The 24,427-nt window shown below is 35.0% G+C and overlaps 1 protein-coding gene across 1 annotated transcript; it reads left to right on the forward strand.

Moving 5' to 3' along the window:
• Positions 1-1,999: 1,999 nt before the first annotated feature.
• ELF8 (binding protein) lies at positions 2,000-24,345 on the forward strand. Its single transcript, XM_083059808.1, has 24 exons — positions 2,000-2,348; positions 3,092-3,158; positions 3,276-3,470; positions 4,209-4,309; positions 4,678-4,731; positions 5,499-5,606; positions 5,705-5,768; positions 5,879-6,093; positions 7,363-7,447; positions 8,090-8,190; positions 8,950-9,042; positions 9,708-9,776; positions 9,908-10,000; positions 10,096-10,359; positions 11,077-11,157; positions 11,239-11,397; positions 12,037-12,132; positions 18,690-18,791; positions 18,880-18,987; positions 19,081-19,305; positions 20,914-21,180; positions 21,283-21,354; positions 23,303-23,608; positions 24,028-24,345. Exons 1-24 carry the CDS (start codon positions 2,208-2,210, stop codon positions 24,211-24,213), a joined length of 3,252 nt encoding a protein of 1,083 aa, XP_082915934.1. The 5' UTR covers positions 2,000-2,207; the 3' UTR covers positions 24,214-24,345.
• Positions 24,346-24,427: the final 82 nt, after the last annotated feature.

The following is a 24,427-nucleotide window of genomic DNA, read 5'->3' on the forward strand; positions in this document are numbered from 1 at the left end:
TTGTAAATTATAGTGATAGAGATAATTCAATTTTGAATTTAGTATAAATATTTTTTTTTATATTTTATGAATTATAAAATAAAATAAAAAAGAATTAAAAATTTAGGTAGAAAAGAGTGAATATGTTGTTGTCAAATGTCATCTACTTACATTGAAGTGAATATTAGAATATAAGAAAGGGTTGAATTGTTTCCTTTTAAAAAATATTCCTTTATGAATCTGTTTCTCAAAAGATAAGTTATTTAAATTAGTTTTGATACTAAGTTTTTTTTTCTTTTGAAAATAGTTTCTAAATTTAGTTGTTTATGAAGTAGAGGATGCAACAATAAAACAATAAATGCAATAGGACAAATAACAAGTAAAAAAGATAAGAAAAGAGAGAATAGACACAAGATTTATATTGGTTCACTCCAATTAGGTTACATTCAGTCCTCACACAATCTTGTGAAATTTTTCACTATGAATACAATCAACTGCTATAATAACTCAACCACCTGCTAATACAAATAATTGCTACACATTCACTTGTTATTATTAGTAGCCATACTCAACCACCTGTTGAGAAACTTCATTTAACCATTTGTTGTGATCCATTTTCCTTTCCTACACCACTACACGTTTAATTTTGGGTAGGAAGTATTTACATGAATGAGTTTCTTGTGTTTTTGAAGATTACAAAAACCACAAGTAAATCCCCTACAATGGAGCTTCCACTAAGAAGAGTTCACACTTCTTTTCTATTACAAATTAGAGTTATAAATATGAAGCAGATGTCATTGAAAAATCAAATGATGAAGAAGCAAATATTTAGCTTGTTAAGCTTGAGTAATCTTTTTTCTTCTTTGTTCTTGTTTGCTTCAAAATGGAACCGTTGTTGTCCCTTTATAGGCATCTAACAAATAGATCTATTAGAGTTTGTTTTGTTCTTTTTGCTTGATGTTGACATCACTGTACTTTCTTATATCTGTCAACTTTTATAAATGAGGTGACTTCTTAGTAAGTCTTTACTTTAAGCTTTCTAAACCAGGTATTTAAGACAAGTTTTTTGAGAAACATTATTTCAATTGAAGGCTTTTGATCAACAAGTTGGGATAGTTATTTACTTACTTGGGATGGACATTGACACTTGTGCTAATCAACAATCCTTAATATATATTGAATTTCCTTTTAGGTTGTTATAAAGATGTCTTGTGAATCTTTTAATTTGTTCAAGGAATTATCAAAAGTCATATAGCCTTATGATGAATCTTATTTTTGTTAAAATACTTGAACAAATTTATTAACGCACATATGGATACTCTTTTTTTAAAATTTGAGACTAAGAATTTGTCAATATTAAAATCACATTCAGACAAAATTCAACATTCATGACATAATCTTCTTTTATAATATATACTAGATAATAGATAATACATAGATTTTATCATTTGTTTTCATTATTTATTTTAAAATTTTATTTCATATAATTTCTAATCTTAGATTTTAAATACTTTTAAATGTTGGTTCTAGATTGGATTAAACTATCAAAAAAGAAATAGGAATTTTCAAAATTTTAAACATTTTAAAGTTTTATTATAATATTGAATTGGATAAATTTGAAACGTACCAATTCATCTTAATTAGGTTAAACCATAATGTGAAAAGATAAAAATTTAAGTATAATATTTTTTTAGTATGATTGGAATTGATCTCCAACTAAAGATTAAAGAAGTTTTCCTAACTCTTGTCAAATATAAAGTATGAATTTATTATTACCCCTGACCACATGCCAGGTTATTGAGTTATTCACTATTTTTACCGCCTAAAATACTAGCAGATAGGGATATCCGAAAAAAAAAAAAAAATTATATGATTGGAGACCACCTGAACCGCACCATTCTTTGCCTGACACGTCATCATCTCTTCCCCTATAAGATTAAAAACCTGTGATTACGTGCGGTAAATATTGATATTTGATGGTATACCACGCTCCCGAAAGTACCCAATAACTTCTCCCGAAAAGGACAATCCTGAAATTGACTCTCGTTTTGAATCGCGCTGGTCACTCGGCCGTACCTAAATTACAAGCTACTCTCGAGAGACAGAGTTGAGAGGCAAAGAGGGGTTTCTTCCACGTTCTCTTCTCGCGTGCGATGGTGCTTCCTCTGTCACCAACGCAATAAGAGCGTTAGGGTTTCGCACTCCTTCGTCATTGCTTTGGAGCGTTAATGGCGTCCGTGTACATTCCGGTGCAGAATTCGGAGGAGGAGGTTAGGGTTGCTCTCGATCAGCTTCCGAGAGACGCTTCCGACATCCTCGACATCCTCAAGGCCGAACAAGCCCCTCTCGATCTCTGGCTCATCATTGCGGTTCGTTTCGCGCTTTCAATTCCGCGTTATGCCAATTGAATGCTCCAGTTTCGGTTTTCTAGTTGAAACTGCGTGTGGTTCTGAGGTTTTGCTTATGCCATCTCTGTTTTTTTGTGTTGCGACGAGTTCAATTTTAATGATAGTTGGTTATCGGGTTTTCGCTGTGTTGGTTCAATCCTCCTACAAGCTTAGAAGTGCTTTTGAGAGCTTCAGGAAAATACTCTTTATTTTAAAGTAGAGAATCTCTCAAAGCAATTGTAGTTTGTATCCACACAAGTTCGTTGTAATCTTTCTCACTGAAAAAAAATAAAAATGGACGGGCATTTATTGGCTCTAGTGGTTCTTTTGACTCCTGTTTGCAAGGAGTATATGAATAATGTCTAATATATGGCAATCCATGACGAGTTTAATGTCCATGCTCCCTGTGTAAAAAGATTACATTGTAAACTGATCAGAAATTATGCTAGTTATGACTTTTTGAAAGTGGTTATTGTAAAATTCAATAAACTTGTATATTTGGTGATTTCTGATTGATTTGACAGTCTAGAAATCCTTGACACTGTCAGTGTATGTACTATTTACTTATCTATGATTGTATAATAGTGTAAAACATTTATACTTTGAGTGTATTTTTATACCTACGCATCATCCCCTATTTAAAAGTAAAGATTGCATTTTTTTTTGTTTTCTTTGCTTTGATAATAATTGTACCCATGTGAACATCTAAGATCATGTATGTGCAGAGGGAGTACTTCAAGCAGGGAAAAATTGATCAATTTCGCCAGATTTTGGAGGAAGGATCCAGTCCAGGTTTAATTTCTTTATAGATTTTGGTGCATATTCTATTCACTTGTGTATGGGTTTGGTCTATTAACCATATTGATTAATAAACTTAACTCTGTTGATTGTTTTCAATGCATTTTGCAGAAATCGATGACTATTATGCTGATGTCAGATATGAGAGGATTGCTATCTTAAATGCCCTTGGAGCTTACTACAGCTACCTTGGAAAAATAGAGACAAAACAAAGAGAAAAGGAGGATCATTTCATTTTGGCAACACAATATTACAACAAAGCATCTAGGATTGACATGCACGAGCCCTCCACTTGGGTTGGCAAAGGTGAATATATAAATTTGCTTATGTTTTATGAAGTGTGTCTAATTGAAACTAGATTGTGATCAGTAATTTCAAAACAATGAAAGTAATGCCTGTTAGAGTTATTTTGGATTGGGTTATAGACATATTGAGTTATTTCAAAACAATGACTTTAGGTAGCATAGAGACATTGTAGCAAAATATCCAATATCCCTTTTGAGACAACATTCATAAAACTCAAATTTTCAGAATTTAGTTCTTCTTGAAATTTTGAAAGGAGTTCATTTGATTATGTTTTATGGGCCTTTTTTTAACATTTTTTTTTAATAAAATTAGTAATTTTCTACTCTTTGATGTATTTGTGTGCATTGTTTTTTTTTATATTTTAAATTCTGAATTTTTTAATAAAAAACTCTTGTCTGCCTCTTAAAAAATCACTTTTTATAATTTGTTTTTAAAACAAAATGGCCTTATATCTCATCATATGATCTTGTATATCATGATGTTGTGTATTTTTTTTTGGCATATTGACTATTTAGAAACATCTGTATTTTGTTGAATGACACTAAAACATGTTTGATTATTGACATAAATTTAGGGATTATTATTTTTTTTTGGCACATGATGCTATAGTAATTACCTTATGTCATATAAGTTACTAGTATCTAGATTTCCAGACCTTATGTTTGTCCCGTGTCATTAGAAGAATGTATCATGCACTAAAGATACTTAATGAAATTAATGCGTAGTTAATTCTTACAGGTCAGCTTTTGCTAGCAAAGGGTGAAGTAGAACAGGCATCTGCTGCATTTAAGATTGTGTTAGATGGAGACCGTGATAATGTGCCCGCTCTTTTGGGGCAGGTATACTAGTAGATATATTAAGTTTGTGTTCTCACATAAAGATTTTAGCATTTGTCATTTCAACACATAATTTTAAGAGTTGTGAGATGGTTACAAGTTGGCTTCTCTTCATTCAACTACTTTTTATTTGAACAAAGGAGTTCTGTGATTAAACAGACTCTGCATTGAATACATGCTTGGAATCTAAACCTGAATCTGCTACATTTTTACTCAAAATTTGAAAAGCATATGTTTTCATCTATGGTTTATCTGTTATTCTTTTTGTTTTCAGAATGTGAATGCTAAAACCTGTAGCCAGTTTTATGTATCACTTAGTTTCATCATATATGTATTGTATTTCTTATAATATCTTTACTGAATTTCTACAGGCATGTGTTGAGTTCAACCGCGGACGATTTTCTGATTCACTTGAGTTGTATAAGGTTGGTTGTCTAGGCATATTCTTTGCTGGTGAGAAGTGATGTATGAATCACAGTTTACATATGTCCACATTTATCTATATGTATTCACATATCTTCATTTTCATTGAGGATTTACATAAAAATGCTAAGTATTAATAAATGTAGATTGTTCTATTTTAGCACAGATTATTCCTTTTATTTTCCTTTCCCTTGTAAGTGTAGCAGATTTGTTTCTTTATTTCCTTATTAGGGGAGATTTGTTTAATCTAATTTAGCTCCATTTTGTGGGGAAGTAGTTTTAGTTATTAGTTATGTCTATATAATGTAATATCCTTTGTACAATTTTATTAAAAAAACAATATTCAAAACTCCTTTTTATTTATTCAAGTTCAAATGATTACCCTTTGAAACTAGATCAGTGTTGCTCACACTAACTTTGATAGGATTTAATTTCTGTGAGGCCATTCTCTTAACATATAACTTCGATGACGATCATGCCGAAATTCTAGTGGATTGGGGATTAGTTTTGTGATTTTGTAACTTGTCTTTTAAGATAGAATGTCAATGGATTATATGAATGATATTAAATTCAGTGGGTAGATATTTTATTTTGATGGCTGATTTCTTCAAGCTATGGACAAAAATATAGAACATGCAAATGTAATAAAATGGTGTAGAAATATCATTATTAACTTATTATGCCTTGCTCATTACTTGAATTGTGGCAGTTCTTCTGTTCCTTGAACACATCATAATACCACCTTTTTATTTGATTTGCAAACCTTAAGAGAGCATTGCAAGTGTATCCCAATTGCCCAGCAGCTGTGAGACTTGGCATAGGTCTATGTCGCTACAAATTAGGTCAATTTGAAAAGGCTAAACAGGCATTTGAGCGTGTTTTACAGGCAAGTGAATCTTTTAATAACTAGTGGTTCAACTTTGAGTTATTTGCTGGTTCTGATGTCCTAATGCTTCATGGTTTTATGCTTTTCAGCTAGATCCAGAAAATGTCGAAGCTCTTGTTGCCCTTGCAATAATGGACTTGCGTACTAGTGAAGGTTCACCTCTTCTTCCTTCATCATTTTCGTATGCACTTCATACATATTTGTTAATTACTCTAAGCTTCTTGTTTAGTTGACTAATTCTGATTCTGTATAACATCTTTCAGCTACTGGAATCAGGATGGGAATGGTAAAAATGCAGAAGGCATTTGAGATATACCCGTACTGTGCGATGGCTCTGAATTATCTTGCGAATCATTTCTTCTTCACTGGTCAGCATTTTTTAGTAGAGCAATTGACTGAAACTGCATTGGCTGTTACCAATCATGGCCCAACAAAGTCTCACTCTTACTACAATTTAGCCCGCTCGTATCATAGCAAGGTTGGAAGCTTGCTCTTTTTTCATTTTTCATTGACAATTTTCTGAAACTTTACTGGGTATGTATGGTTGGTTGAACTCTGTCAGAGGTTGAAAGATGTTTGAGTTCCAAGATGAAGTGATGCTCTAGTCTTCTAAGTGCATCTATTTTTTTGCTCATAACATGATAACACTACTGTACTTGATAGAAACCTTAGGCTCTGGATGATGGAAAGGGTTTAGATGGGGATCAACTTTTAGGCCCAGGTTCAAGTAAGCCACCCATATGGGTGGTATATTCTAGAAGGGGAACTAGGCAGTGAGGGAATGTTTTCTATGATGTGGATTTGCTGATGTCGCTGAGTTAGTTAGGCCAGACAGCATTATAGGGGGGAGTAGGGGGCTAGGTGAGAATCATGTTAAGGAAGATCATGGTTGTTTGACTGAGTGCTCTTTCAGAGGAACCTTGGCTCTGATAGCGTAGGAGAAATTGTAATTTCTCTGGTTATCTTTGAGTTAAATAATACTGTGAGTTTAAAACTATTGCTACTCTCCGCATATTCTAGTGTTCTATCAGTACCTTATTGTTTACTAATTTCATCTATAAATTTCATAGCACGATTGATCTGTAGCTTTACTATTCATCAATCCTCGAGAAATCACTTAAGAAGGAAGTAGATGCACCACTGTCAGCTTTCTTGTCATAGATTGAAGCTAGAATGATAATCAGCATAATGAACAAGAATGGGTGGCTAAAATAGTCTCTTTTTGCTTATTAATTTGTATTCGAAATCTTACTGTTTGGTTTGCCAATGTTGTGACATCCATAAAAAGTCTCTGTATCTAGTGTGTTAGACATTGAATAGCATCCACCTTCCATCCAAGTTTTATTATGTTCTCTTACAAAGTAGATGCATCAGCATTATGATGATCCTGCATCTGCAATGTAAATTGCCTTGGCAGCAAGATATTGTCCAGCACATTGGTAAAATTGATTTTTATATCTTTATTGTCTGTCCCTATATCTCATGGAAATCTCAAATTTTACTGATTTATTTGCTTTAATTGACTAATAAATTGCTATAGATCCATTATCCATATATTCTTGTTTTTTCAAATAAATACTTATCTTTTCTTGCTTGTGTTTTCTATAATCCTCTTCTTGACTTTCTTGTATTTTAAGGATGATTCTGAAAATTTTCACTAGTCACTATCTTTGTATTTTTTTTTTTGGTGTTCCAACTTTCAAGTTGCAATATTGCTGATGTCACTAATTTTTTCTTCTCACCACAGGGAGACTATGACAAAGCTGGGGTGTATTACATGGCATCTGTCAAGGAAGTCAACAAGCCCCATGAATTTGTGTTTCCTTATTATGGTCAGTTGCTTGATAATATTTGAAACTCTATCATTTCTGCATCTTTGTTATATACAATTATACATGAAAAGGGTATTAGCGATGTAACCATTTCTATAAAAATCTTCATTGCTTCTTTGGTTAGCAAATATACCTAGATTTTGTACCCTCCTATTTTGACACTAATAACTGATATTTAATGTGTACTTTAAATATTCAATTATGTTTTGGTTATTGGTTTTGTGATTGATTAGGTCTAAGGTCCTGTTTCAGTTATATGAAAATGTAGCGTGTGAATAATTATGTTATTCTTGATTCTATTATTAGACACTTGGACTATTTTCTTTCATGTATTAATTGTTTTGTGACCTTTTGAAAATCTTACGTTATTTGAAGGAAAATTATGACTTAGGAGTAGTATTGGATTTTATGCTTGTGAATTTTTTGCTTTTGTTTAATGATGTGATTCAGAGGTTATTTTCATTGTCTATGTGATATCTAGGCGTTTGTATATGTTTTATAATTCTCCATTGAGTAGAATCTTAAGATCTATGTGAAAGCTTGATTTTGATAATATTGCTTGAACCACAGACATTTTGCATAGTATCATTAATCATTATAATTGCCCACCTATTTCACTGTTTTAATTTTTAATGTTTCCAGGCTTGGGTCAAGTGCAGATAAAGCTGGGAGATTTTAAAAGTGCACTCTCAAACTTTGAAAAGGTCTTGGAGGTGTACCCAGATAATTGTGAGACATTGAAAGTAAGTGCTTGAAATCAAACGAATTTTGATTTTTCACCCTTTTTACATCATTTCTCCTTTTAGAGCCTGAATGATTTTGTTGCCACAAAAAGCATCATTTAACTTCTATGTATGCCATAATGTAAGGTTCAAGGTTGAAAAATATCAGTTGAGAACATGCCATTCTGTTTGGAGAAATTGGTTTAGATTCCATAACATGTAGATTAGTCTTCAAAATCATTCATTGTTCAACATCAATCCCTACAAATTTCATGATCATGTATATATTTATGTTTGCTAATAAGCCCATCAGTGCAGTAATTGTTTAATTCAAATTTGTTTGGGAAAAATTAAAAAAAAGGAATTCATGGTAAAAAATATTATTAGTTGAGGAGGGATTGGTTTATAGTTATACTTGTGAAAGACTTAATATCCTTACTCCAGGACCAGGACTAAGTGGATACTCACTTACTCAATAACCATCCTTTGATTATCCGTTATCGTTAACTAGTCTGGTTGTTAATTATTCCTTAAATGAAATAATTTCCCCAATTTTTCACTGAAAATTATTGAAAAAAATACCGAAATTTAGGGTAATCAAATGTACAAAATATTTGTATATTGGAGTACAGATGTCTTAGCAAAAGATATCAATGATTAGGTTTGTGTATGAGGCAAAAGCTATTAGGAGGATTAGATCGTCTTTCTTTTTGTCTGTCAGTGGATGTTATTTCTTCCTTCTCCCCTATTGTTGTGTTGATTTATTGTCTTTCCTTATAGGCGCTTGGGCATATATATGTTCAACTTGGTCAAACTGACAAGGGCCAGGACTTTATTAGGAGAGCTACAAAAATTGACCCCCGTGATGCCCAGGTGAAAGCTTCTGGTATTTTTTTTTGTATAATTTATTGAACACCTTTGTAAAGATATATTTTGGATTATTGATAGTGTTATCTGTTGGAAACTGTATATGTTCCTACTGTTTGTGGCGAATTAATTTCTAGGAAAGCTGAATAGGCATAGTGGCTTATCATGCTTCTAGGAAGTTGCATTTTATGTTTATTGCTCTAGAATGTATACTCAATCAGTGTAATTACGAATAGTGTTGCTGCTGAGTGCTTACTCACATTTTCCCAAAAATCCAATCTTCCATGGCCACTGTGGTTGTTGAAATGACCACAAGAGCCAGTTCAACCACCCCGATGTTGGGAAAACTGAGATCTAGGTTCTTGATGGGCAAAGATTTGTCTGTGCCGGTAGGGCGAATTAAGTCCTATGCATCCAAACGACCGCAGAAGGGAAGGGATGGATAAGACTTAGTTCCCTTTGTTTGGATGTCTTTTTTCCCATTTATGTTGCCATGAGCCCTTCCTTTTCCTGAAATGATTATTCATTTCTTAGTTCATAATCTTCATTAATTAAGATCCATAAGATTCTCTAAATTGATTGCTTGTGTTGCTAAAAGTGAAGTTTATTTGACCAACATTCTTGATCTACCTATTTGTTTGTCTTATAATTTTTTTTTCACTGTATTACAGGCATTTCTTGAGCTGGGAGAATTGTTAATTCTTTCCGACACAGGAGCTGCATTGGATGCATTCAAAACTGTAAGGGGCCAAGAGCTTATGATATGCTGTTTTGTAGTTTGGAAATGTCATCTTTACGAAATTTAATTAAATATTTCATTTTTTAAGTTCCATAATCTGTTATAATCTATGATATTGTAATTCTGGTTCAGGCTCGTACACTTTTTAAGAAGGGAGGTCAAGAAGTACCGATTGAATTACTCAATAATATTGGTGTCCTTCAGTTTGAAAGGGGGGAATTTGAGGTTTGTGCTCTTGCTTAAAATGCTGCAAAGATCATGTTGTGGCTCCTTCACCTGCACACATACACTGTTAAGCTCTATTTTCTTCTATGTATCAGCTTGCTCAACAAACTTTCAAGGAGGCTCTAGGTGATGGCATTTGGCTATCTTTCATCAATGTGGAAAATAAGTCTTCCATTGATGCAGCTACTTCTACACTTCAATTCAAGGACATGCAATTATTTCATGACCTTGAAAGCAATAGTCACCATGTGGAAGTTCCTTGGGATAAAGTCACTGTACTATTTAACCTGGCTAGGTTACTTGAGCAGTTAAATGAATCTGGAACTGCAAGTATATTGTATCGCCTTATCTTGTTCAAGGTATGTGTATGAATGTAGCATCTTGTTCATCAAGATGCATATGTAAACATGTATGAATGAATAGACTCACAAGATTAACCAATGTGTGTCTCCAGTCTTGGTTTTGATATACTTGTAACTTCAAAACACCAATTATTATTATTGTATTTTTGTTGTTGTTGTTACTCCTGTGATGTTTGAAACTTATTTCAATTAGAAGTATTGAATGTGTAATGAAGCAATCTATTGCCAGTTAATGATTTTAATATGGTAAGGGTGTTTGAAACCATACAGTGACCTCCTCATTTGCATAATACATATGGTACTGTTTCACTCTTTTATTTTTCTATTGAACATAAATCTTAAAACATCAGTTGGACTGCAAATAACCAAATTAAAACTTAATGGTCTAAAAACATTCATTTTTTATTTTTTGGTCAATCATTAAATTATCATTGCCCTCGGTCAGATTTTCAGGTAGCTTCTTTACTTTTGTTTCCGTGCTGACCTGAATTGAATTTTTCCTTTTAAATAAATAATGTTTGTTATTTCCTGCTCACTTTGAACCAATCTGGTAATGCCTATATTATTGCATAGGGTTTTTCAGTTACAAAATGCTTCTATCATGCAAAAGTTTAACTGGATGATAACTAACTCTCCATTTGAAGACTATTTTAGTACATGGGATGTGATTTATCAATGGCTTATTTGTTTCTTTTGATTTTATTTTGCCTCCAGTATCCAGACTATATTGATGCGTATCTGAGGCTAGCTGCAATTGCAAAAGCTCGGAACAACATTCTGCTAAGCATTGAACTGGTTACTATTATCCCTATGGCCTTCTTGCTTTTTCTTACTTACAATTTATATAGATTTACTATTTGACATTCCTTTCTGTAGGTTAATGATGCCTTGAAGGTGAATGACAAGTGTCCCAATGCATTATCTATGCTTGGTGAGTTGGAGTTAAAAAATGATGATTGGGTTAAGGCAAAAGAAACTCTCCGAGCAGCTAGTGATGCAACTGATGGCAAGGACTCATATGCTACCCTTTCTCTGGTATTTCTGCTCTTCAGTGCACATTTCACGTTATTATATTTGTATCCCAAATCCCTGTAATCCTGTTCCTGCAGCATTTTTTAGAATATCAATGGAAAAAATGTGTGGGCATATGTAACAAGTCCCACATCGGGGAGGTCTCCTTACCAGGGAGGCCTTATAAGGCGGGAGGTTCTCCAACCTCTTGGGCCGGCTTTTGAGGGATGGTTCCCCTCCTTAGCCTTATGCTCGTTACAATGGTGCTCTCGTTGAGAGCCAGCCAAATCGAGAAGGGCTACCCACGGAGGGTTCTGACCACCGGAGGGTTCTGACCGGCAAGGGCCGAGTGAAGTACCGGTGAGTAAAGTACCGTGGAGTGCAGCCATCGAGGACGCTGGCTTTCGAAGGGGGTGGTAATGTAACAAGTCCCACATCGGGGAGGTCTCCTTACCAGGGAGGCCTTATAAGGCGGGAGGTTCTCCAACCTCTTGGGCCGGCTTTTGAGGGATGGTTCCCCTCCTTAGCCTTATGCTCGTTACAGCATGTGGCTATTCTACCAGTTGTTCATCCCATCTGTAGCTTCATAATGATTATGTCCTTATAATTTTGTTACTAAGATAATTCAGTTGATACAATGGCGTCTGCCTCTGAATTGAATAGGGAAACTGGAACTACTTTGCAGCAGTTCGTAATGAAAAGAGAAATCCAAAGCTAGAAGCTACTCATTTGGAAAAGGCCAAGGAACTATATACTAGGGTAGGTCTTTTCATTTTTATTGCTATCTTATGAGAATAAGAGCTATTTTTTTGTATTTTTTTTTTGTTACTTCTCAACTTTTGGTTTGTAAACTTATATTTGCTTACAATGTCTCCATTAATCATAGCATTTCATTCACTTGATGTGCAAAGAAATTGTTAAATATATAATTTGATATAATTTATTCCTTTATTAATTAGGAAAACTTGTACAGAAAAATTAGGGATTCTACTTATTTACCTGTTATCTTTTATTACCATATTTTCTTATTTTGTATCAATATTACATGTGTGGTAACAAATACACACAATTCCTACAATTCCTCTATGGTATCAGAGCTAAAGGAGCTGTAGGTTTTCCAACGGCGGCGTTCCACCAAAAACGTTGCCGTCAGTCCCCCGCACATGTCCTCACATGTGTTGCCTTACTCTTAAACACCAACAATGTGGTGAACATTAACCACGCGGTTAACAATGCTGGATCTTCCATTTGCTGCTCCACGATGCTTCCGATCAACAGTGTGCGATCACTTTCAGCAAGGGAAGTCTCCGGTGACCTGTTCAGTCCAAGAACTGCTACTATCTGTCGCCTCATGTGCCACCACACTCTGACCCGTAATGCTCACACGCTTGACACAAATGTGTGTTTTTGCCCATTTCTATTCCCGAGTACAATGACCTTCTCTGGCTTGTACCTATTAGAGAAGAGACTAGGATAATAAATACTTCTATTATTTTATTGTATTGATATTGTATATTTTTTGTTTTCTGTTAAGAGTTGCCAACTCATCAAGTTGGTTAGATTTGTTAGGTCTATATATGTAAGTGATATCTCACGGATATCACTATCTTGTTTTTCATCAATAATACAATCTACTGAAATTCGCTCAACTCTTTCCCTCATGGTATCATTGTGAGCACGGTGAGATCTTGGACTGTTTTTTCTGCTCGCGCCCTCTCTGTGCGGCTCTGTTTTTCTGCTTGCGCCCTCTCCGTGCGATTTTTTTTTTGCTTCGCTCGCGCCCTCTCTGCGCGATTCCGACTTGCTCGCGTCTCTTCTTGATTCTCGTCTCCGATCGCGTCGTCTTCGTCGCGTTGCTTCTGTCTATCTTTCTGCCTGCACTTGTCCTGCGAAATTTGTTATGACTCTTCTTTTCCCAATCTTGCTCCAATGGCCTCCGCTTCCGCAACCTCTGACAATTCTGTTTCGCATACATTCTCCCAATCTATCACATGCAAACTGGATGAGAAGAACTTTATGACCTGGCAACAACAGGTCACTGCTGTGATTTGCGCACATGGGCTTGAACGCTTTGTCGTCAATCCAAAGATTCCACTGAAATTTCTTACTGCTGAGGATCGTGACGCCAATGCTATCAATCCTGAATACACTGCCTGGGATCGCAAGGATTCGCTGCTGTTTTCCTGGCTCCTCACAACACTTTTTGAATCAATTCAGGCTCGTATTGTCTTCTGTCGTCACTCGTACCAGATTTGGGATTTGGTGTTTCAACACTTTCAGTCACTCACCAAAATCAAAGCGACACAATTGCGTCTTGAGCTTCGCACTATGAAGAAAGGAACAAGATCGTGTTCTGATTATCTACTTCGCATCAGCACCATCATTGAGACTCTTGCTTTGATTGGTAGCCCTGTTTCAACCCGCAAACATGCTGTGTGCATTCTTGGTGGTCTCCCACCAGAGTATGACTCTCTAATTTCTACAGTCATTGCTTTCGTCAGTCGTGATGATATCCTTTCCCCCGCAGAACTTGAGAACATGATTCTTGCTCAGGAAGCAAGACTTGAACAAGCAAAGGCCGTTGTAATTCAAGACCCCTTATCCATCAATCTTGCCCAAACTACCTCTGTTCCAAATGTCCATTTGGCTTTCCAGCAGCCTCAGATGTCAAACTCTCAGCCTTAGAATTTCCCGTCTCAATCCCAAGGTGGCTTCAATAATCGTGATGGAGGACGTGGCCGTGGTGCTCGTGGTGGACGAAATCGTGGTTCTTCTGTTCAATGCCAAATTTGTCACAAACGTGGCCATGAAGCCTCCACGTGTTACCAGCTTTCCAATAGCTTATCCTTGGGTGGTTTTGGATTGCCCTTCCACTCACTGTTTGCTCCTTACCCCACCTATGGTCCCAGTCCTCAACGTGGGTATGTGCATCAGAATCCTGGCCCTGGTGTTGTTCCCTACTATGGATCTGTCAATATGCTTGGACATTCAGGTCCAGTCTCGTGGCCTACTTATCCCTTGGGTGGCTCTTTTTCTGGTCCTGGTCTTCCACCTCCTGGCTTCACTTTTCCTGCAGTGACATCCAACCAGTCAAGTCATTCGCGTGCTGCATCCCCTGCTCAACATGCTGCTCCAACTCTAAACACTGCTACAACATGGATTTCAGACTCTGGTGCTTCCCATCATGCCACCCCTGATCCTCAATATCTCTTGCAGAGTGCTCAATTTACAGGAGCAGAGCACATTGCTATGGCCAATGGCCAAGGTACATCTATTGCCTCAATAGGTTCTAATATGTTTCGGTCTCCTATTCATCCTTCCACAATTTTGTCTCTAAAAGACCTATTACTTGTTCCCACTTTAACCAAAAACCTAATAAGTGTTTCAAAATTTGCCAAAGACAACAATGTCTACTTTGTTTTCTATCCTCATTCCTGTTTTGTCAAATCACAGGATTTGAACGAGACTCTTCTTGAAGGGAAACTTGGTGAAGATGGTCTCTATCATTTTCACCCACATCTAGTGAAGAAGGAATCCATCAATATTGACATTGAGAAGAATTCAGCTTTTCTTAAATCTAACCCTTGTATTTTTCTTTTTGAAAAATGTAATCATGTTGTTTCCAATACCTATAAACAGTGGCATTTACGGTTAGGGCATCCACATCATGATGCCCTAACTAAAGCCCTACAAACTTGTAATATTCATCTTCCCACTGTTAATAAAATTTCTGATTTTTGTGATTCATGCTGTATTGCCAAGTCTCATAGAATTCCTTCTCAATCTTCAACTACTGTTTATTCCAAACCACTTGAACTCGTTTTTCTAGATGTTTGGGGACCTGCATCATTAGAATCTAGTTGTGGTTATTTGTATTTCTTAACGTGTGTTGACGCTTGCACCAGATACACGTGGATTTATCTCCTTCGTAGAAAATCAGATGTGTATTCAAATTTTCTAAATTTTAAAGCTTTGGCTGAGAAACAGTTTCAAACTCCTCTCAAATCTGTTCAAACAGATGGTGGTGGTGAATTTCGTACTTTAATCCCGTTTCTACAACAAGAAGGCATTATTCACAGACTTACTTGTCCCTATGCTCATCATCAAAACGACACTGTTGAACGGAGACACAGACATGTAGTTGAACTTGGATTGGCAATGCTTCACCATTCGGCCTTACCACTAAAATTTTGGGACCATGCCTCTTTAACTGCAACTGACTACCCTCCTCTTCAGTTGGTTTTCAATCACCCTACAAACTGATTCATAACAAGGATCCAGATTATACATTTCTAAAGGTCTTTGGTTGTTCTTGTTTTCCATTACTTAGACCCTACAATCAACACAAGATTCAACCTCAGTCAGAGGAGTGTCTATTCTTGGGATACTCTCCTAGTCATAAGGGTTACAAATGCTTAAGTAGGTCTAGCCGAATCTATATCAACAAGGATGTGGTATTCAATGAAGGCAGATTTCCCTACAATGATCTTTTCATTACAAAATCCCAAGCTTCTATCCCTGCCACCTCTGTTTCTACACTTCCCTCTCTTGTTTGTTCTCACAACCCATCTTCCTTTACCACAATACCACCTGCCATTTCTTCGAGTTTTGGCTCCTTAGAATCCAATTCCCTTCCTCTGATCAGAGTTCTTGGTTTGACAGATTAACATCTGTCTTGCTGAAGCTTGGGTTCCACAAAAGCAAGTGTGATCCTAGCTTGTTTATTTTCTCTACTCCAACTGCTACTGTCTACATGCTTGTTTACGTGGACAACATTATCCTCACTGGCAATTCTCCCTCCTTATTGCAAAAATTAATTGATCAACTCAATGAAATTTTTTCTCTCAAAGATCTTGGTACCTTGGACTACTTCTTGGGTATTGAAGTCAAGCCAATCTCTGACGGGCGGTTACTGTTATCTCAACACAAATACATTTTTGATCTTCTTACCAAGGTAAAAATGGAAGACTCTAAGGGAATATCCACTCCTATGATTGGTGGTCAGCAACTTGCTAAAGCGGGGACCTTGTTTGATGATCCTACTTTGTATAGGTCTGTAGTTGGTGCATTGCAATATGCCACATTTACACGACCTGAGATTGCTTTTAGTGTTAATAAGGTGAGTCAGTTCATGTGCTCTCCAATGGAGGAACATTGGAAAGTGGTTAAAAGGATACTTAGGTATCTCAAAGGAACTATTAAACATGGTTTGGTGTTTGCTCCTGCTCGCTCATCTTCTTCCTTCAATCTTACAGCCTTTACTGATGCTGATTGGGCAGCTGATCCCAATGATAGGAGATCTACTTCGGCAGCCTGTATTTACCTTGGTCCTAACCTGGTGTCTTGGTGGTCCAAGAAATAGTTGCTTGTTGCAAGGTCAAGCACTGAAGTTGAATATCGAGCTTTAGCTCAAGCAGTAACTGAGGTCTTGTGGATCCAATCCCTTCTAAAGGAATTGAAAGTTCACCTAAACACTCCTATAGTGCTCTGTGATAATCAAAGCACAGTAGCACTGTCTCACAATCCAGTTCTACACTCAAGATCTAAGCATATGGAACTTGATATCTTTTTTGTTCGAGAAAAAGTCATCAGTAAAGCTCTTGTCTCGCATGTCCCTGCTCAGCATCAATAAGTAGATGTTTTAGCCAAGGCACTGTCGCCCAAAAGATTTCTGTTTTGCGTTCCAAGCACAATGTTGCTGATCCATCTGCTATGTTTCATCCCCCTTGAGCTTGTGGGGGGTGTATTAGAGAAGAGACTAGAATAATAAATACTTTTATTATTTTATTGTATTGATATTGTATATTTTCTGTTTTCTGTTAAGAGTTGCCAACTCATCAAGTTGGTTAGATTTGTTAGGTCTATATATGTAAGTGATATCTCATGGATATCACTATCTTGTTTTTCATCAATAATACAATCTACTGAAATTCTCTCAACTCTTTCTCTCATAGTACCTACTATTACTGCCTGATCAAATGACCCATTGACAAGTATATATTCATCAAATCCCTCTAGGGCTCTCAAACAAGCTTGGCTCATATGACATATATGCTCCAGGTTGAGGGGGAGTGTTAAATTTATGATTTGATATGATTTTTTCCTTTATAATTAGGGAAACTTGTATAGAAGAAAATAGGGATTCTACTCATTATTGCCTGTTATCTTTTATTTTCATATTTTCTTATTTTGTATCCTTATTCATTATAAATAGAAGATTACATGTGTGGTAACAAATACACACAATTCGTATAAAAATAAAATCAGCTAAAGTCATTTGGGAACAGCTTAAGCTCCAGGTAGACTTGGTCCTTGATATGGAATTATAGTGAGTTTGGTCCATGCAGTCTCCACAATTCTTCATATTTGAAACTAAATTTCAGCTGCAGGCATATGCATTTTCTGTACTTTAAGCCAAAGAGTTCGGGCATGAGTTTTTTATTTTTATTTTGTTATAAATCATTCCTTGTTCTTAACCTAATAGCTGTTGAATACTATAGAGGAAGATAAAAAATAATGTTTTTGAGAATTTAGAGAATGAGAACATAATGCACAACTATATCGGCTTTTTAACAACATTGTTCAAGAGAATGTTCTACATAGGTTTTGCATATCATCCACACATACACATTTTATATGTTGATTTGAATCTATATAACGAAGGATCATATGATTTTTAAATTTGTTAAAGTTTTGTAGACTTAATCTATATATTAAAATTTTTTAATTTAACGGTTAAATCTTGAAATTCAACATACATCATGAGTTATTGAGTGAAGTAATTTTACTAAGAGTTATTATTCTTTAAGTAATTTGATTCCCCTTCATATATATATATATATATATATATATATATATATATATATATATATATAGCCTCGTGATAGACTTGATGGGGACTATTTCTTAGGCTAATAGTAATTGAGTGTAACTCCTTACACACTAATACCCATGAACAGTAGATGCATTTTATCATGCGACACATGAAGGTACTATTTACCAAGTGCATTACTATTATTATTTCCAATTCCAACAATAGCTTAGGCATTTTGGGAGAGATTTTCATGACCAAAACAAAGAAGAATGAAGAAGGAAATTTTGGTAGTCTTTATTACGTCCCCCGTCCCATTCGTAGAAGATGAAATTTATTAGGAAGCAGTATGAACTGGGATTATTTGTGTATCTTATGGCGATTCAATATTTCTGCTCTAATTATATTTTCCTGAAGCTATGTATACTTACACAATTTAAATATTGTCCTAGTAATGTAATTGTATTATTTGATATGTATTCCTCTTATTTTCATACATTTGCAGGTTCTGATTCAACATTCAGCTAATTTGTATGCTGCCAATGGTGCTGCGGTAGTCTTAGCAGAAAAGGGCCATTTTGATGTGTCAAAGGATATCTTTACTCAGGTTACTGTCATATGTCAGCTTAACCTTGAATATAATAGGCATAAACTTTTATCTATAGGATTTACTTACTTTTATTAATTTTTGGTAGGTTCAAGAAGCTGCCAGTGGTAGTGTTTTTGTCCAGATGCCTGATGTTTGGATAAATCTGGCGCATGTTTATTTTGCTCAGGGGAATTTTTCTTTGGCTGTGAAAATGGTGAGCTTATCCTATTTTACATTGTATCTCTTATTTGCTTATAAGTTCCTAGTCTTTAGCAATCATATGCTGATGACCTTTCTTACTATGCAGTATCAAAATTGCTTGCGGAGGTTTTATCATAACACAGACTCTCAAGTACTGTTATATTTAGCTCGTACCCATTATGAGGCTGAACAGTGGCAAGACTGTATAAAAACTCTACTGCGAGCCATCCACTTGGCACCCTCAAACTATACTCTAAGGTTTGATGCTGGGGTTGCAATGCAGAAGTTTTCAGCATCAACACTACAAAAGGCAAAGAGGACGGCAGATGAGGTTTCTTTTTTATCCATTGAATATATCTTACTAGATTTTTTTTTAATATTTTTTTCATTATAATTGCTCATAAATAGTGTAGGATGTCTATTTTCACCTTAAATAATAGTGGGGTTCTTTGAAGTAAGAATGTCGAATAAATTGCTCCCTAAGTTTGATCATGGAAAACTTTATCTTACTTTAGTATATCAATAATATTTTTTTGTTGAAATTTTCTGTAATTTCATTATTGCTCTGTAAATTAATCTTAGAAGGTCAGCAAGAGGCCAAAGTAAATAAGACTGGAAACCTATGAAGCCAAGATACTATAAAATGGAAAAGCATCATTCATCTTATACCTGTATATTTATGATATGCTTCTTCTATATATATATATAGATAGATAAATAGATAGATAGATAGATATATCCAGGGAGTATCCTCCTGGTTTATTATTATTATTAATTATTAATGATATGCTTGGGATATGGTTTTTGATACTTAAAAATGACTAAAATTACATATGCTTCTCTTTTTCTCTATATCCTAAAAGTTATTGTATATAGTAGTTGATTATATAGAGCCAAGATTTCTTTTGAATATTACGCAGGTTGCTTTTTTTTCTGACATGTTCAGAAACTATGTCAACATGTACAAATTAATGGTTAACTAAGTTTTTTTTTACGATAACCATTATGGACATCACAGAAGGAACTAAATTGATACAGCAGTCTTGTACAGAGGCAAAATATAAAATATAAAATATATAAATCTAACAACTTTATTACTTTAATTTGCTTTATGGAGTTGGAATGTTGAATAAAGGATATGTTAATAAATAACGTGTGGATGCTGGAAGATGTTTTCTTACAAAGGGTCATGTCATGCTATCAATTGCTATAAAAGCACTAGTGAAGAAACATTACATGTTTGATAAAGTTTTCCTTTTCACTAAACATCTTGTACTTTTGTTAACCAGTATCCCAAGGACTCCTGATCTCCTTTGTTAGAAACCACAAACAGAATTAAGGAACAATAATAGTGAACAACAAACACTACTAAGAAATCAGTGTATTATGAAGCATAAAAGAATACAGAGGAATACTAATTCCCACTTTCCAGAGCAACGCTCCTTCAAAGGCACAAATGCTCTCCTGCCCATAACCAACTTCAACCTCCAAAATTACCTCTCAACCCCTTCAAGACCCCTATAACAGAATTCCTTTCACAACCCAAAATCTACTACTCTCTCTCTGCCACCTCAGCACTCACTCCTTTTCTTATTTCTTCTGGAATAAACCCTCCAAATTGTGGGCCTTGAACTTGAGCCTGAGCCCACATTTGGTGTGCTAACCTTGTCCTTTAAATAATAATATTAGTTTATGGATCAAGGTAATAATAATTTGAGTTTATCAGGGCTATAACTTTTAAGAGATGTTTAGCTTTTGTAGAAGGATAGCTTAAGCTGTCAAGTCATTAGAATTTGTTTTCTGCTGTATGACTCACCTTTTTCAAGTTTTTATTCAAATGATTCCCTTACTAACCGTCTAGTTTTTATAGATGATCATACTTAAGTAGGATCTAGTTTGATTCATTGCTTTGTGATTGATATTGGTTTCTTAATGTTAGGTGAGAACAACTGTTGCGGAGCTGCAAAATGCTGTTCGTGTATTTAGTCAGTTGTCTGCTGCTTCAAACCTACATATTCATGGGTTTGATGAGAAGAAAATTGACACTCATGTTGGATACTGCAACCACTTGCTTTCAGCTGCAAAAGTTCATCTTGAGGCAGCTGAGCATGAAGAGGTACAAGCACGAAAGAGACAAGAACTTGCTCGTCAGGTTGCATTTGCCGAGGAAGCCCGGCGGAAGGCTGAAGAACAAAGGAAATTTCAGGTGTGCTGTTTTAATTGCTCAGTATCTACTACATGTCTGTTGGTTGTGATGTACAAGTTTTCTCTATATAAATTACTTTCCTTTTATTTTAATTTGAAATAGATGGAAAAGAGAAAACAAGAGGACGAGCTAAAGCGAGTGCAACAACAGGAGGAACATTTTAGGCGTGTCAAGGTGAGGATTCGTAAATGTTCTTTTAAGAGAAGAAAGCCACTTAGGGCTAATATGCTTTTTGTCTCAAAATATCTTATTTTACAAAAAAGGGTTCTCTCTTTAAAAAGAAGTTTTGTATTGAAATTGGTTAATCACCAGTTACAAGCAGCAGAATAAAAGAAAGTAATAAGAGTCAAATTGATAGTTCTTGTGGTAATCAAACTAAGTGACTAAAACAAGGTGATTTTAAGATTGTGTAAAAAGGTGTTCTTTCTTTTTAGAGATTTAATGAAAAGAATAAGCTATTTTGTGTTTGGTTAAAATTATAAAAAGCACTTAGAATTTTAAAAGTGGTTTTAAGTTGTTTAAATGTAACAACTTATTACTTTTTTTGTCCTCAGAAAACAATAAAGGACTTTACATATCATTTCTCAAGAAAGCTTACTAATTAATAATAAATTTTACTCTTTTTTTTTGGGACACTCAATAAGGATATTTTGTCTAAAAAACTGTTCAGTGCCTTGCTAACTACTTTCCCTCATCTCCCAGAGTAGATTATTTTGAAAAGTCATTCACAACAGCTTCTAAAAAAGAGCAGAAAGCATATTTTTTTATAGTCTTTTTCTTTTTTCAATCTTATTCTTATCCATGCAACTCAATAACAGTATTTTTTTTATTATTAAAAGGGTGTTTTATTTTTGTATAATAATCTCAAGTGAACAGGCTTTAAATCTCCCAATTGCAGTGTTGTGTATTTTATTTTGAAGGTTTCTGGCTCGTTGCCATAGTTGTTAGAGTCTTATGGTTCCTGATTAGTATTGCAAGCCTCCATATATTTCAGCTAACATTTGTTTGGTATCATGTGATGAATTGCAAATGCTTTTAAATTGTGCGATACAGTGATGAATCGATGTGATTCCATGTAATTGATGTGAATTACATGATTTAGCAACTCATTATTTTATTTATTTACTTTTCCTTCTCCAATTCTCATCAAAGAAATTGAAAACTCAAATAAGTTTAACTTGTTAAATAAAAAGGTACTCAAGAAGCACTATTGAATGCTTCCTATTTGGTTATTCCACTCTTCTGAAACAAGGATTTCACATTGTCACTCATTCTATGCATGCTATTTAGCTGTTCATTTCTATTGTTGTCATACTTCTGAAATAGAGGTTTTACTTTCACACTCATTTATGACGCACGATTATGTTGTGACGTTGAGCACCATACATCACTTGCATTCTTTCAAGTTAATTTTCATCGTCTTTGAATCTTATAACTCAATATGGTTTTTGATTCATCATTCAAAAGTCAGCTTAAAAAATCATGATTTGAATCAGAGTTTGGTAACCTTACTCTTGGCTGTAACCTATATAGCCTGAAATCAAGTCCTGTGTAACATTACGTTTACATATTTATAATGCTGTGCTTGTAGATGCATTTCTCCTTCCAAATGGATTTTTTATCATATAAAAAATGTTCCTTGCAAATGCTCTTCATAACTTAATGGTAGTAAAGTTGTTAGCTGAGATGGATAATGTCCCTTGTCCTCTGTTTTCATCCAAAAGTAAGGATGTTTTTCCAAAACTCTAAGGGGGACTAAGGGGATTTATTTTTAAGTTTGCCAGGAATGGTAGATTGTGAATGTTAGTTTCTTATGTTTGGTATGAAATTTTTAAAAAGCATTTTCAGGAAGCTAATATTCCCAGGAATTTTCTTTTAATTATGTTTCCAACAAAACATTCCCGTGGGAGGGGGTGAGAATCCAAGATTCCCATGAAGGTAGAAAAGTTTTAGCCATATTCGTGATAACATTTCCAGGAATCTTTTAAACATACCAAACCCAACTGGAAGATTCCTGGAAATATAATTCCCCAGAAACATGAATCCCAGGAAATATAGTTTTCAAAAATAAAAATATAATCTACATGTCAAATGCCCCCTAAACTTCCATTTGCTATTATAGGAGCAATGGAAGAGCAGCACTCATTCAAAACGGAGGGAAAGATCAGATGATGAAGAGGGAGGGACTGGCGAGAAGAAGAGAAGAAAAGGTGGAAAGCGGAGAAAGAAGGATAAGCACTCAAAATCACGCTACGACAATGAGGAACCAGAAACTGATATGATGGATGAACAGGAAATGGAGGATGAAGAAGCTGACATAAACTACAGAGATGAGCCCCAAACTCAGATGAATGATGATGCTGAGGAAAATGCTCAGGGTCTACTTGCAGCAGCTGGGCTTGAAGATTCCGATGCGGAGGATGAGACGGTAATTAATTATTTAACTGGATTTATGACTTTTGAAAATTATTTTGTTTTCCTCGCATTATCCTCTGTTGGGAATTTATTTTTCTCCATCTGACAGTGGACTAATTGGTAATAAAACATCTGTTTGGATTTGTATTGAATATCTAACTGCAGCATCACATCAAATGAGTTGGTTGTTGGTTAAACCAATTTATTGTAAGCTCATAATAGTAGAATCTAATTACAATTCAGGAAACATTTAAACTTGTTTTGCTGTTTTAAGCTATATAGATACATTATAATCTATATCGTTCATAAATTTTTATTTCCATCTTTCTCTTCGTTTCTTCCAATAACCGAATTTGCTTTGCATTCAATCTCTGAAACTTTAATTTAATTCGGCTGGAAGAAATAATTGGCTGCTTTTTCTTATTGTACAAGGCTGCACCTTCCTCAAGCATAGCCCGCCGAAGACAAGCATTATCAGAATCTGATGATGAACCATTACAAAGGCAGACAAGTCCAATAAGAGAAAATTCTGCTGATATGCAGTTGAGTGATGGAGAAATCAGGGATGGGGATAAGACAAATGGAGATGATGTCAGTGATGAGGAGAAACAATATTGAATTTTGGACCCTACAAGTTAGTCTATATTATCAGCCAAATGATTTGTTAGTAATAACATAATTGAAATTTGATGTACATATATACTTGAAAAGTTAAAAAGGTTTTGTTTAAAAAAGCCAATTTCCTTTTTTTTTTGTGGTGCCAAAATAAAGAGTTAATCATCAATACACTATCAGTGTAAAGTTTTTTTACACTGGCAACCAATCAGATCTT

This window comes from Cajanus cajan, chromosome 1 (assembly GCF_000230855.2).
Source record: "Cajanus cajan strain Asha chromosome 1, NIPB_CcT2T_4, whole genome shotgun sequence".
Classification (NCBI taxonomy): domain Eukaryota; kingdom Viridiplantae; phylum Streptophyta; class Magnoliopsida; order Fabales; family Fabaceae; genus Cajanus; species Cajanus cajan.